We start from the raw sequence: 15,168 nt of genomic DNA, 5'->3' as shown, positions 1-15,168 counted from the left end.
CACAAAACATAATGGAATGTAAATACTTTGACGCTCAATATCTCTGAACGACCCTAAACGGAGATAGAACCTTATCATTCTAAGCTCACGATTAGTAGGTGAGGGGTTGTCATGTATGAGGTCGTTTTTGTTGTTGTTATGTCAATAAAGAAATGACTTAGCCTAATACTTAATAAACATTCGACACATAATTCCTTTGCGCCACCTGATGGTCGCTGAACTAATCAGGATTGGAGACAGAGAATAAAACACCTAAATACTACTACATCACTGACCTAAATACTACTACATCACTGACACTGGGTCTGAAAACGACCCTGTTAATAATCTCTGTCCAGGGCATGGATTGGCAATTGTATTTATTTAGCCTCAAACTGACTTTATTATAACATCAATACAAGTGAATGGAAATAATCGAAGATGTATTAGGCAGAAGTATTACTTTGTGTTATGTTGTCCCACACGATAAAACAACACTTTGTATAGTAGATTATACCCATTAACCCTATAAACAGAAATTGACTCCATACTATACGTAGGCAAAAATAAGCAATATGTGTAGTATCTTCTCATAAACCCACATGTCAATAAATACGTTCAACAGTGCAGCCTATATGTTGCCGCGGGTAGAATTTGTTGTTTTAAGTAAAATATACTACAAATTAAAACAAACTGTGGAAATGTGTATTTTCTTTGACTGGTTTATTGTGCTTACTGTTTTAAATTGAAAGGGGAAAATAATCCATATGGCTTGGGGGATATATGGAGTAGGGTAGGCAATCAATGGCACTGCGTTGGTAGTCTTCCAGACTTCTTACACCAATATACTGTATGTACAGTAGCCTATCTATCTCTGGTCTGGCGCTGTCCATGGTGCTGGTGGTGACTCGCACCTGTGGTCACACACTCGACCGTACAAAATAATCCAGTCAGTGGTATCTTCTCACATAGAAACAGCCTCTCACACTCTGTGGGCTGTAGTGGTGAGGGATCGTGCAATGAGGACTTTCCTGTTTCCTTTAATAGATAATAATGGACTGCACTTACATAGCGCCTTTATCCAAAGCGCTTTACAACGGCCTCTCATTCACCCATGCACACATACATTCACACACCAATGGCGACAAGCTACCATGCAAGGCGCCGGCCCGCTCACTGGGAGCAATTTGGGGTTCAGTGTCTTGCCCAAGGACACTTCGACATGTGGCCAGCCGAGGCTCGAACCACCGATCTGCCAACCTTGCGATCATTAGACGGTGGCTCTACCTCCTGAGACACAGCCGCCCCTCCTTTAGACATTATGTTTCGGATTGTCCGACAGGCCTGCACTTACACTGAAACTTGGGTTTCCTCTTGCAACTGACTTTCATGTTTAGGTTACTTCGGGGAGGGATGAGGATAGGATACTTTTCCTCGATAATTCTTGCCCGGCCCATAGCCTATAGGCCAGCTGTTTGATTTCGATGTCATCAGGCCTACATAAACTACTGTAAAATAAACAATTTAATATTGTTTGTCTAAATATGACTTCGTCAATATTAGGCCTATTTATGTTTAAAGATAACAATTTTAATTGAAATGTAGGCTATTCCAGAGATATTATTTGTTATTAGGCTTTGTGCTTTTATTCGGCGTTTCAGCTTCCCGCTCAGCCCAGTAGGGGGCGCTGACGCAGTTTCAGTCGGGTTCACTAACCACCGAAGAAGAAGGACATGTCAATCACTTCCAGGTCAACCTTGTTCTTGTTTTCGACCATTTTCCTGTCAACAACAATGTCTATTTGAACACCATTTAGTTGACCTGTGACATTTAATAGATATAGATACGTGTGCGTGTTTGCTGATATGGATGTTATCAAAGCGGAGATTGCGAGGAAGAGGAAACTGATTGAAGATAAAGACCTTGTTGATGTGAGTGACTGCTGCCAGCGGGCTGGGCAGCTAACGTTAGCTTAGCCTCATCACATTTACAGTTTTTCACAACTGCCAAAGCACATTTTTAGAAACCTTACAGTATCTGTTCTCAGAATATATCACTGTAGAGTATTGGGCATTCATAGATTTGTGTGTTTCATATGAACAGTATGTAAATCTACAGAAAATACAGAGTATGTATGTTGCGGTACATGTGGGAAAACTAGGGTTAGGGTTAGGTGCTAGGGTGACTTGGTACATGCTGGCATGTCTAACCCTAACCCTACCCCTAATCCTAACCCTAACCTTAACCCTAACCTTACTGTAACCGTAGCACCCTAGCACCTAACCCTAACCCTAGTTTTCCCACATGTACCGTAACATGTACACTACTGTACTGTATCACAACTCAATGCAAACACTACAGAGGATCCATTACACACAACGAGGGGCTGCAGAGATGGTGCAGCTTAAACAATCTGGAGCTAAATGCTCTAAAAACAGTGGAGATGGTGGTGGACTTCCGAAGGAAAGCAGCCCTGCCCCCTCCCATCACGCTGGGAGGTACCCCGGTGGCCTCCGTGGAGTCATGCCGCTTTCTAGGCATGACCATCTCCCGGGACCTAAAGTGGGAGCAGAACACCGAGGTCCTCACAAAGAAGGCCCAGAAGAGGATGTTCTTCCTCCGGCAGCTGAGGAAACTCAGGCTGCCGAGGTCCATGATGGTCCAGTTCTACACGGCCATCATAGAATCCATCCTCACCCACTCCATCATCACCTGGTTCCCTGCTGCAACGACCAAGGACAAGGCCAAGTTGCAGCGGGTGCGACGTTCAGCAGAGAGGGTGATCGGCTGTCCCTTGCCCTCCCTCAACTCCCTGCACGACACCAGGGCTCTGAGGAGGGCAAGGAAGATCATGGCTGACCCCTTCCACCCCGGCCACGGCCTCCTCACCCTGCTTCCCTCTGGAAGAAGGTTGCGGCTGCCTAAGGCACTTAAGGCCCGCCACAGGCTCAGCTTCTACCCCTCAGCCGCCAGGCTGTTAAATGACTCTGGCTTCTCCCCCCCCCCCCCCCGCCCCCAAGTCTGCCCAGGACTGAACTGGACTCTGTAAAAAAAAAACTCTGCACTGCACTTTACTTTATACCGCACTATCCAATGCACTGTTGTCTGTCCTGTGTTGTTGTTGTGTTGTCCTGTTTTTTGATATGTGAAAAAAGTATAAACGCACTTGCTGTGGTGACGAAGCAAATTCCTATATGTGTAACGCATAGTGGCAATAAACGTTATCTCAATCTCAATCTCAAACAATACTCACTGAAAACAATGTTCAGGGTGTGATGTTTATTTAATTTATTTATGGAACTATACCACACACACACACACACACACACACACACACACACACACACACACACACACACACACACACACAACAATAATTTGCAACAAGTGTCTTAAATGTTGAGTCGTTATGTTTAATGAATGAAGTCAGTTATGTTCATTGTGTTCAAATTTTGCTGACTGTGGCAAGCATTTTGCATCACATGAGCTTTAATTTGAGAATTTGAGCAGTTTTTTGCAACTTGTGTTTTAGCAAGACAAAATGTTTTTAGACTTATGAGAAAAGGAGGATTGTGTTTTGTGAATTGTGTCTTCATGTGAAATGTGTTTATGGTTTTGGCAAATGGGAGCTAGTTTTATTAAATGTGTTTAGAGAACTGGTCATTTGGTTTAGAGAATTGGCTTTTGTGTTTTAGCAATTGGGAAAAACTGTAACGTGCTGTGTTCATTTCTTTATTCCAGGACTCGAGGAAATACTTTAAACGAGCCGATCTGGCGCGAAAGGAGGAAGAAGAGTACTACAAACGATGTGGCTACAAGGTAATGTTAGTAGTGGTAGTGGTGGTGGTGGTAGTAGTAGTAGTAGTAGTAGTAGTCGTAGTAGTAGTGGTGGTAGTAGTAGTAGTAGTGGTAGTAGTAGTAGTAGTAGTAGTGGTAGTAGTAGTGGTAGTAGTAATAGCAGTGGCTCGCTGTTAACATGACTTGAACCCTTGTCGTCTGTATATCAGCAGCTTATGCCAGTTACACTATTTACTCTCTCTCTCTCTCTCTTACCCACCTCCCTCTTATACCCACTAGCCTTCTACCCTTTCCTTGTATGGATATCCTAATCTTTGCCCAATCTCTTCTGTACACCTCCATGTCTTCAGCAGTAAACTAGCCTACTTCTTCACAGAAACATGTTTTCAGAGTCATATTAGGCCAATGCAGGATGCCCTTTGGGTGTCTTTTAGAGTTTTGCATCATGTTGCATAGCCACTATTGACTACGCTGTCTCTCCCTGCCCTGGATGCTGGCCCGTAGGCTCAGAAAGAGACACCTGAGAGACAGGTAGGGAATGGCACAGAACAGGTAGCAGACAGGATGCATGATTAAAGGATGACCGTATGCTGTGTTCCAAAGGTCTTGAACGTCCTTCTCCTCTGCTCCTTCCCTCAAATGTATCAGTCACTTAAGACTGCTTGGATGTACCCTAAGCAATATGAAAATAACCCCTGTCCCTTGAAAATACCCCCTATCTCTTGAAATTAACCCCTATCCCATGGACTCTGTTTTACATCCATCTTTTGAAATGGGTGGTGGGAACAAGCTAAATGTTGTTTCAGAGGGTCTAGGGTCTAGCCCCCTTCCCCCACCAACGGTCAGGAAGGACAGGGGACAAGGAAAGGAGACAGGGGACAAGGAAAGGAGACAAGGAAAGGAGACCATTTAAGTGAATTGGGACACAGCTGTAGTGTGGACTTGAGCATGAGCATAAGGATTTGCTTTTCCATTCGCTCATTTGGTTTTTGGTAAGCAGGCTTTGGTAAGCAGGCTTTGCCACTTTATTTGCACTTGTGAGTCGTGACAGCAGCCATTGCAGCGGAATACATTTTCAGTTACCCGCTAGTTTTTGTGTGCAGATTTTTGTTCATGTTAACATTGGAAAACTGCAGTTCAGATCCATTTTCAGCTCCAGCCTAAAAGAGCCCTAAGCCTTATAATGACACACCTGCATCAAACGTGGGTCCACTCTCCAATGTGAATGTTTTGGCTTTAGTTATGCGCCAATTTTAGTTTGAATAATTTATTTTAGATTGTGCTCCTCACAGAAACACAATCTGACCTGACAGATGCATGAGCCTGGGAACGCATGAATGACCAGCACCATGTAGATGAACATCTGCTTCTGCAGTGGTTCTGTGATTGTTGCATCATGCACATGATGAATAGATGTTCTGATTGATCTGTCAAGACAAAGCCTCTCTCGAAGGGCAACATGTAACATATCTGGTTGAGAGGCCGTCTGTCTCTCTACTGATCAGCTTTGGAAAGGCAGCTGGCCCAGAGCAGGTGAGTCAGAGGTGCAGTGTTGTCATGCTGAATGTGTGCATGGAGCACGCTCTGCTGCTCGACCACTTTGGCTTCTGGAGATGTCAGAGATTAGAGAGAATGTGCAGAGGGACGTGATGATGATGATGATGATGATGATGGTGATGATGATGATGATGATGATGATTTGCACCAACCAATCATGAAACAGGCCTCTGCCTCTAGCTTTCGATCCTGTTGGATCTGCTTGACGTGGGATTAGCTATTGAAACAGTTGATTAGGTATTGAAAGCCCGATGCCCCTGGCCTGTAGTCTATCTTACTGGCTGTATGGTATCATATCATATCAGATTGAATAGGAGAGGTTCTAACCCAAGTTTTGTTTCCTTTTCCTCCGTGCCAAAGACTGCACGGAGAGAAGAGAAGCCGGAGCCATCCACCTTGTCCAATCCCGTGATAGAGATGGAGCAGACAGAGGAGAAACAGCCAATGTCTCTCTCCCGCCAAGAGGTTAGTCCACCCATCACAATGTTAGACTGGTGATGTATCACATTCATGACATGAAGCTGTTTTTCTAGCTGTCGTTTGTCTTGTCAGAATGTCACACGTGTCTCTGGTGTTCCTGTGTTTGCCCAGGTGATCCGGCGGCTGCGGGAGCGCGGGGAGCCGGTCCGTCTGTTTGCAGAGTCGGACTACGAGGCCTTCCAGAGGCTCAGGAAGATTGAGATTCTGGCCCCGGAAGTGAACAAGGTAGAATCAGGTTATAGCCCTGACCTGAGTAGATCTTTTCACTTAGAAGGAGCTCAGATATATCCGATTAAAGGAAACCTATTATGCTCTTTTCCACAAGTTAATGTAGGTCTCTGGGGTCCCCAAAACATGTCATTGAAGTTTTTGTTGTTGAAAATACCACTCAGATTCTAACCTAAAGGCATTCGAGCATGCCTCTAGACTAGGTATGCACCGAATGTTCGGCCACTGAAATTATTCGGCTGAAAATAGCAAAAAAAAAGGACATTCGGTATTCGGCCGAATGTGTGAAAAGACCGAATGTTTACCGAATAGGAGATGTTTTTTTACCCTAACGATCAAACAGTGCAGGAACCCATGCTGCTCTATGAATGAGACGAGCATTGAGTGATGACTGCCTACTGCCAAGTCATATAATTACAGCAAACATGTTGGCAGTTTGGCATCTGTTCTCTGAATTGGAAATCGGAGGAGCGCCTCTTTCTTTGCACATCTTGATGTGTTCCATGTGTTTTCATGTTTCAAGCCTTTCCATGTATATTTGTGAAACTACTAATTGTGTTGCGACTGTGCTTCCAGTGTTTTCACAGTGTTCCACATGAATGTATAGTAGTAGTTAGGGGTGGGACGATTAGAAAATGTCATGTCACGATTATCGTGGGCAAAATAATCGCGATCCACGATATTATCGCGAGAATAAAAAAAATAAATAAAAAAAAGCCAATAAAACACACTGTAATCACTTTAACTTAGATTTTGGTGTATTTTTAGGACATTTTAAGCCAGTAATTCAAATTCAGATTCTAGTGGCACATATCTCTGGCCATAATCCGGGTCCTTAAGAAAGAGCAATTCCTTTTCGGCCAATCAGCACCTTTCATTAACGTACCCAAGGAAGTTTAAAGAACGCACTCCCAGTGTTGCCAACTTCCAGAGCCCCATGGTGACTTAATTAGTCAAAAGCGACCAGCGACAAATCTAACTTCCTTTTCTGGTCATTTGGGGAATTACTGTAAAGCATCTAACATATCCTGTATTCCACGGTTCACGTTACAACCGAGCTCAGGAGAGACGAGTAGGGATACAGTCTATGGCGAGCGAGGGTTGCCGTCTCCTCTCTCCCTCAACACTCACTCTCTAACCCTAACCCTATATATATGTACAGCCCGTTCCAAATTATTATGCAAATGATATTTTTCTCAGATTTTCCAAAATAGTCGATGCAAATGACAATCAGTATAATTTTCAAGTCATCAACCGTTAGAGTATAATTCAAATGTTATTGAACAAACCTCCCAATGATAACAGTATTTTTTTAAAAAATAAAAAACTCAAAATCCACTGTTCCAAATTATTATGCACAACAGAGTTTCAAAACATTTTATAGGTTGTAAAGAACTAAAAATGGTAATTTGATGAATTTAGGGTTAGGGGGTCATATTAGGAGGTCATATTTACTGAAATCAAAAGCTATTTCAAACAAAAACATCTTAACAGGTCAATTTACATGTTAACATAGGACCCCTTCTTTGATATCACCTTCACAATTCTTGCATCCATTGAACTTGTGAGTTTTTGGACAGTTTCTGCTTGAATTTCTTTGCAGGATGCCAGAATAGCCTCCCAGAGCTGCTGTTTTGATGTGAACTGCCTCCCACCCTCATATATATTTTGCTTGAGGATGCTCCAAAGGTTCTCAATAGGGTTGAGGTCAGGGGAAGATGGGGGCCACACCATGAGTTTCTCTCCTTTTATGCCTATAGCAGCCAATGACACAGAGGTATTCTTTGCAGCATGACATGGTGCATTGTCATGCATGAAGATGATTTTGCTACGGAAGGCACGGTTCTACTTTTTGTACCACGGAAGAAAGTGGTCAGTCAGAAACTCTACATACTTTGCCGAGGTCATTTTCACACCTTCAGGGACCTTAAAAGGGCCTACCAGCTCTCTCCCCATGATTCCGGCCCAAAACATGACTCCGCCACCTCCTTGCTGACGTCGCAGCCTTGTTGGGACATGGTGGCCATCCACCAACCATCCACTACTCCATCCATCTGGACCATCCAGGGTTGCACGGCACTCATCAGTAAACAAGACTGTTTGGAAATTAGTCTTCATGTATTTCTGAGCCCACTGTCATGCTGCAAAGAATACCTCTGTGTCATTGGCTGCTATAGGCATAAAAGGAGAGAAACTCATGGTGTGGCCCCCATCTTCCCTTGACCTCAACCCTATTGAGAACCTTTGGAGCATCCTCAAGCAAAATATATATGAGGGTGGGAGGCAGTTCACATCAAAACAGCAGCTCTGGGAGGCTATTCTGGCATCCTGCAAAGAAATTCAAGCAGAAACTGTCCAAAAACTCACAAGTTCAATGGATGCAAGAATTGTGAAGGTGATATCAAAGAAGGGGTCCTATGTTAACATGTAACTTGACCTGTTAAGATGTTTTTGTTTGAAATAGCTTTTGATTTCAGTAAATATGACCTCCTAATATGACCTCCTAACCCTAAATTCATCAAATTACCATTTTTAGTTCTTTACAACCTATAAAATGTTTTGAAACTCTGTTGTGCATAATAATTTGGAACAGTGGATTTTGAGTATTTTTTATAAAAAAAAAAAATACTGTTATCATTGGGAGGTTTGTTCAATAAAATGTGTATTATACTCTAACGGTTGATGACTTGAAAATTATACTGATTGTCATTTGCATCGACTATTTAGGAAAATCTGAGAAAAATATCATTTTCATAATAATTTGGAACGGGCTGTATATGTCTCCTCTCTCCCTCAACACTCACTCCCGCGGCCAGTCTGATAGCAGCCGCGGGGAGCATACCGTTGTTCCCCGGGTCCTCGCAGGGGGTTCGGGCAAAGTTCGGGAAATAATGGACGGTTGTCATGTGTTTATACAGCATGGATGTTACGTGCCTAATGCCTTTGATGCGCACACTTGCTACTTGCCGCTTTAATCATTGTATTTAGCCTATAGCACAAGTCATTCATTGAATGTAACCTCAAGTGCTGAACAGTATTAAGTAAACCACAATATATTTGCTAAAGCTTAGGGGCGACCGTGCCTTTTGCAGCCATAGACTGTCACTGCCTGGTAATAACAAGGAAGGCCAATGACAGTATCCCGTCTAAAGTTTTTCACCAGCCATGGTGAGTAGGCTAGCATACGTTACCTAGTGACTGACTGACAAGGCTGACTTGACAGTAACGTTACCCATGCAGGCTGAACAATAGCGCGAGACAAGTTCTGTGAGGATATTCGCGCGTGGCTCATGTGAGGAATTGCAATTATATTACAGTAACAGTCGCTAACTTGACTGCAAAAGTAATGTAGCCTAGGCTGAAAAATAGCGCCAGACATTTGTTAAACACAGTTTATTCATAACATACGATTATGACGATTATTCAAATAATTAAAATTCTCCACGATTAAGTTATCGCGGGTGTTTTTATCGCGATAAACGATAATCGTCCCATCCCTAGTAGTAGTATAGTAGTAGTATTGTATTGTATTGTAATAGTATAGTATTGTAATAGTATAGTATTGTAGTAGTATAGTATTGTAGTAGTATAGTATAGTAGTAGTATTGTAGTAGTATAGTATAGTAGTAGTATAGTAGTAGTATAGTACAGGGCTCCATCATTTGAAATTGCCGGCTCCGTCAAAGCCCTACAACAATGTCATTTTGTATACCGCGGTTTAACCGAAAACCGGGATTTCATTTGGGGATTCCGTTTGGGAACGGTTTAACGGTATAAAAAGTGGAAACCGTCCAACCCTAATTCAAACACTCCCCCGGAACATCTACAATTCAGAAATATATATATTTATATATATTTATATATATTTAATATTCATTCAGCCCTGATCCTACGTAAATTCAACTGTTTACTAGACATCAGCCAATACATTGTTGCATTTCCCTTGACAAGTCAACTTTTGTATGGCTGCTAATGCGAAATAAACAGAGACTGACCACACTCTCGCACTGCACGTTTGTGTTGAAGTGAAACGGGAACTAAAATGATTAGGCATAAATGATGACACAAAATATATATTTAACAGTATATACATACGGTATGTATATATATCTATTTTATGCCTACTCGCAGATGACTTGGATGAGACAGACTCCAGAGAGTAACTATCTCGAACATATTCATCACAGTGTTTTGATTATGGATATCTATGGAACAGTACAATGTCTTACCAGGATATGAGACAACAATTGATTCTCAGCAGTTGCCCCAGTTCTCCAACAAAACACATTGATGTTACTGCCGTGAGCGGAGACACTCAGAAGGGGGGGAAGGTTTGGAATGAGACCCAATCTTGAGTGTTTCAAAAATATGGGACCTTTAAGTACTGAACCCTAACTTAATGTCTATCAGAAAGCCCTCCCGTTTGACATGTCTGTTGGGTGTGACTGAGCGCCTGTGCTGCTGTGTTCTCTGTGCCCAGGGGCTGAGGAACGACCTGAAGGCAGCCATGGATAAGATCGACGCAGCGTACCTGAATGAGATCGTGGGGGGGGCGGAGCCTGGGGAAATAGACACCCAGCATGACCTCAAAGTTCATGAGGAGAACACCACCATCGAGGAACTGGAGGTACGATATAGTGGGAGGGGAGAGGGGAGAGGGGACACACAAGATGGCCGTGTTAGAAAGGACAAAATGTCGAAGCTTTCCAAAGCCCAAAAGCTCAAAGTACCATCACGCCTAAGGGATGTTTTGGATCCATATTCACTTGAGGTCTTGTTGTCTTCCCGTCCCCACAGGCTCTGGGGAAATGTCTAGGCAGAGGGGACGATGGTGGAGACCAGGAAATCATCGACAAAGTTCTGAGGGTAAGACTTGCAGTGTCGCGCAGCTCAGCCTCTAGGGCAGGGGTGGGCAATTATTTTTCCCAGGGGGCCAAATGAGCAACTGAAAATATTTTGGAGGGCCGGGCCAAAATTCCGAACTCAATTATGCATAATATACATTTTATTTCTATATAAAAAGCAGTAAATGGCATTGTTTTGACTGCTGGTAAGAGTGTATGTTATTATTTGGCAATTAAAAGGTGAGGTTAGCTTTCAAAAATATCATTTATTCAAATAGAATTTCAACACTGCAGGTAATGGGAGAGGAAACCAGCTGCATTTCATCCTCAACCTTTTTGAAATCTTGAAAACGCCTTGAAAATTCATCATGCAGTGCTCCTAACATGGATGAGTACCTGTGCCGGTGATCAGCTGATGGTTTGACTTCTTTCAGGGTTTTCATGTGTTCGAGATTGTTGCTGCCTAGTTGCCTTGAAATGAATTGCAACTTTGTCATGAAGGCTTTCACATGGCTATGCATTTCATGAACAAAAAGGCCCTTGCCCTGCAGTTGTGTGTTCAGTTCATTCATCATTGCAGTCACATCAACAGCAAATGATAAATCTGCCATCCAGTCCTTATCAGACAGCTCTGGGATGGTTTTGCCTTTCATCTCACAAAACTCCTTTATCTCTGATTTCAGAACCCAAAACCTTTTTAGCACTTTGCCCAGGCTGAGCCATCTGACAGCTGTGTGGTACCTGACATCACCATGTTCGCTCTCTTCCTCCTCCAATAATGAAACAAACTGCCTGTGATTTAATGCTCGCGCTCTGATGAAATTAACTGTTGTAGTAACAACATCAACCACATGGCTAAGTTTTAGGACTGACTTGCACAACGCTTGCTGATGAATAATACTGCTCTGCATTGAGTTCACTCACTTTATCTTGCATTCTTTTCAAAAGCCCAACATTTTTCCCTGTCAAATTCGGACATCCATCCGTAGTGACACCTGCCAGTCTGTCCCATTCGAGTCCCAGTTTATCCATGCATGCGTTTACCTCGGTGAACAGATCACTCCCCGTTGTGGTTCCTTTCATTGGCCGGATTGCTGCCAGCTCCTCCGTAAGCTTGAAGTTGCGCGTTTTATACTAATATACAAATTAGTAGTCCATATTTGTTTGAAAGTTCTGCGTTCGGCATCCACTTTCCTCTTTTTGGCATGAGCCGACATTTTCGCATTTTTCAGGGGTGACACGGAAGGTAGACAGTTCAGGGGTGACACGGAAGGAAGACTCTGATTGTCAATCACACGCATTTCACGTGCACGATTGCGTGCACTGTGAGAATAAATGGGCTTCAAAATAAAAGCAATGCGGTTTTAGTCCACCCATAAGATAATTCGAAAATATAATATATAATAAATAAAATTTTTATTATTATTATTTTTTTATTATTATTTTTCTAATTATCATGTAATCTTTCGCGGGCGGTCAGAATCATCCGGCAGGACGTATTTGGCCCGCGGGCCGTACAATGCCCAGGTCTGCTCTAGGGGGAGCTGTTGTGTAATTCACATTTTTCTGTGCCCATTCATGTAAGCGTACATGTTCTCTGTATTGTATAATAACGTTGTTTCCTTTTTCTACATTGATGTGCTGGGGGTCTTCAGAGACGTGTAATGTTCTAACACGTGGTTGTGTTGTGGTTCTAGTTTCTCCTGGGCGTCTGGGCCAAGGACCTGAACCGCAGAGAGGACCACGTGAAGCGTAGTGTTCAGGGCAAGCTGGCCAGCGCCACACAGAAGCAGACGGAGTCCTACCTCAAGCCGCTCTTCAGGAAGCTACGCAAGAAGGTGAGTGGTGTCCTCCTCTGGGAAGCCCCGCCCAGCTCAGCTCTGGCAGACGAAGTCCATGTTGATAAAGATGAAGTCCATGTTGATGAAGATGAAGTCCATGTTGATGAAGATGAAGTCCATGTTGATGATGCTTTACTGATTGAGTTGTTCCATCTGGTCTCTGAGTCTGTGATTGGTTTCTGAAGGTTCTGACGTTAGTCTGTGATTGGTTTCTGAAGGTTCTGACGTTAGTCTGTGATTGGTTTCTGAAGGTTCTGACGTTAGTCTTTGATTGGTTTATGGAGGTTCTGACGTTAGTCCTTGTCTGTTTCAGATGTTGCCAGCCGACATCAAAGAATCGATCACAGACATCATCAAGTTCATGCTGGAGAGGGAATATGTGAAGGTATGCAGCAGCTCCTCCTGTGGTGAGGCTGCCCTGACTCTGCCGTGTATTGAATAGGCTATATGCACACTCTCTCCTGCTTTCCGACTCTGCCATGTACTTTATTTCCGGTGTCACGTCCCCCCACCGGCGCGCGTATTTAAAAACCATGGCTGCGTTTTTTTGTTTTTTTCTCTGCAAGATTTACCGAAGCTTTCAATCACAGATGTGGGTCGATTTATCCAGGAATCTTGCGCTACCGCAGCAAGTAAAAAGGAAAAGGGCTTTAAACTATATGTTTATGTTTCAAGCTACAACGGAAATGAAGTACATGGCAGAGTCGGAATACGGAAGAGAGTGTGCATATAGGCTATTGAGTCTTTGCTGTGTACAGATCCCAGCCATGGCTCTCCCTTATGCAGGGGTGGTCATGGCTCTCCTTATGCAGGGCTGGTCACGCAGGCCTTTGCCTGCTGAACCTGTGTTCATTCTTTGTGATTTTTTTTTTTGATTTTTTTTACTGTTTTTAACTTATTATGTTTTTAGGTTGTTTTGTTTTTAACTTATTATGTTTTTAGGTTGTTTTGTTTTTAACTTATTATGTTTTTAGGTTGTTTTGTTTTTAACTTATTATGTTTTTAGTTTTTTTTTTTTTTTTTTCACTTTCTCACTCTGAGATTCTTTTGAATGAAAAGTGCAATACAAATAAAATGCATTATTATTATTGTTTATTATTATGTTGTGGTGTTGACCTATGATCAGAGCCGTTCTGTGATTGGTTATTCCAGGCCAATGATGCGTACTTACAGATGGCGATCGGTAACGCCCCCTGGCCTATCGGGGTGACCATGGTGGGCATCCACGCCCGCACAGGGCGAGAAAAGATCTTCTCCAAACACGTGGCCCACGTCCTCAACGACGAGACCCAGAGGAAGTACATCCAGGTCAGCCTCTCTGACCTCTGACCTTTGTGTTCACTCTGCTAATGAGGCTCCGGTTCTGACCCGTCTAAAACGTCTTAGAATCAAATGAAAACACACACACACACACACACACACACACACACACACACAGACACAGACAGACACACACAGACACACACACACACACACACACACACACACAGGACATTGTATGCCTGTGTCAATGCTGTGTAACCCAGTGTCGCCATGAGCTGTCCTGTTTTATGTTTTACTCATTCTGTTTCTATATTTCTGTATATATGTTACGGTACACGTGGGAATACGGTACATGTGGGAAAACTAGGGTTAGGGTTAGGTGCTACGGTTAGGGTTAGGTTTAGGGTTAAGGTTAGGGTTAGACATGCCACCATGTACCAAGTCACCCTAGCACCTAACCCTAGTTTTCCCACATGTACCGTATTCCCACATGTACCGTAACATATATATGTATATAGTATCAATGTCACAGTAGCAGGAATGGTTCTGTAGATGATGTGGCTGTAGTCACATGGTGTCCTAACGTTGTGTCACGATTCTCTTCCACAGGGACTGAAGAGGTTAATGACCATCTGCCAGAAACACTTCTTAACTGACCCATCAAAGTGTGTGGAGTACAATGCCCTGTAAGACAGCTGTCTGTCTACACCTGTCTGTCTGCAAGTCACCACCTCCATGGAGATCCAACTGTTCATGTGTATAGGGAGGCGTCATGTCTGTTCATGTGTATAGGGAGGCGTCATGTTTGTAAATATGAGACTTTTTTTTTTTCTTCAACATTTCACTTCTGTAATACCGAGGTGGACATATGGATTTTTTATTTTATTTCCCCCCATATAAACCAAATGTAAGACAGTTTTTTCTCTGTGTGTGTGTGTGTGTGTGTGTGTGTGTGTGTGTGTGTGTGTGTGTGTGTCGTCCAATAAAATAGTTTTGATGATAATGGATCTTGAATGTCTTTATGTTTGACTTTCCTTCCCATGCTGTTACCGTGGTTACCGTGGTCATTAATACCTTTATGGTTAACAGTATACATGGTGTATATATATATATATATACATGGTATGTGTACGTTAGTCCTAAACATGTTTCATGTTTGTAGGAGGCAGCAGTTTCCC

General features: G+C 43.0%; 1 protein-coding gene across 1 annotated transcript; it reads left to right on the top strand.

The window, feature by feature from the left end:
* Positions 1 to 1,752: 1,752 nt before the first annotated feature.
* Positions 1,753 to 14,915, top strand: prpf18 (PRP18 pre-mRNA processing factor 18 homolog (yeast)). Its single transcript, XM_080544903.1, has 10 exons — positions 1,753 to 1,910; positions 3,721 to 3,798; positions 5,695 to 5,799; positions 5,926 to 6,039; positions 10,523 to 10,669; positions 10,840 to 10,908; positions 12,584 to 12,724; positions 13,041 to 13,112; positions 13,880 to 14,035; positions 14,600 to 14,915. The coding sequence occupies exons 1-10, from the start codon at positions 1,845 to 1,847 to the stop codon at positions 14,678 to 14,680; spliced, it is 1,029 nt and encodes a 342-aa protein (XP_080401029.1). The 5' UTR covers positions 1,753 to 1,844; the 3' UTR covers positions 14,681 to 14,915.
* The last annotated feature ends 253 nt before the right edge of the window (positions 14,916 to 15,168 follow it).

Source organism: Nansenia antarctica, assembly GCF_963989245.1.
Source record: "Nansenia antarctica genome assembly, chromosome: 14".
Lineage (NCBI taxonomy): Eukaryota > Metazoa > Chordata > Actinopteri > Argentiniformes > Microstomatidae > Nansenia > Nansenia antarctica.
This window is presented reverse-complemented; position numbering and strand designations above follow the sequence as displayed.

What these genes read in the sequence shown, in the direction of transcription:
- prpf18 (XM_080544903.1), top strand. Translation starts at nt 1,845, where the DNA reads ATGGATGTTATCAAAGCGGAGATTGCGAGGAAGAGGAAACTGATTGAA. An exon ending in TCAGGAAGCTACGCAAGAAG is followed by an intron (nt 12,725 to 13,040) that starts GTGAGTGGTGTC and finishes TGTCTGTTTCAG; the next exon opens with ATGTTGCCAGCCGACATCAA. An exon ending in CCCAGAGGAAGTACATCCAG is followed by an intron (nt 14,036 to 14,599) that starts GTCAGCCTCTCT and finishes TCTCTTCCACAG; the next exon opens with GGACTGAAGAGGTTAATGAC.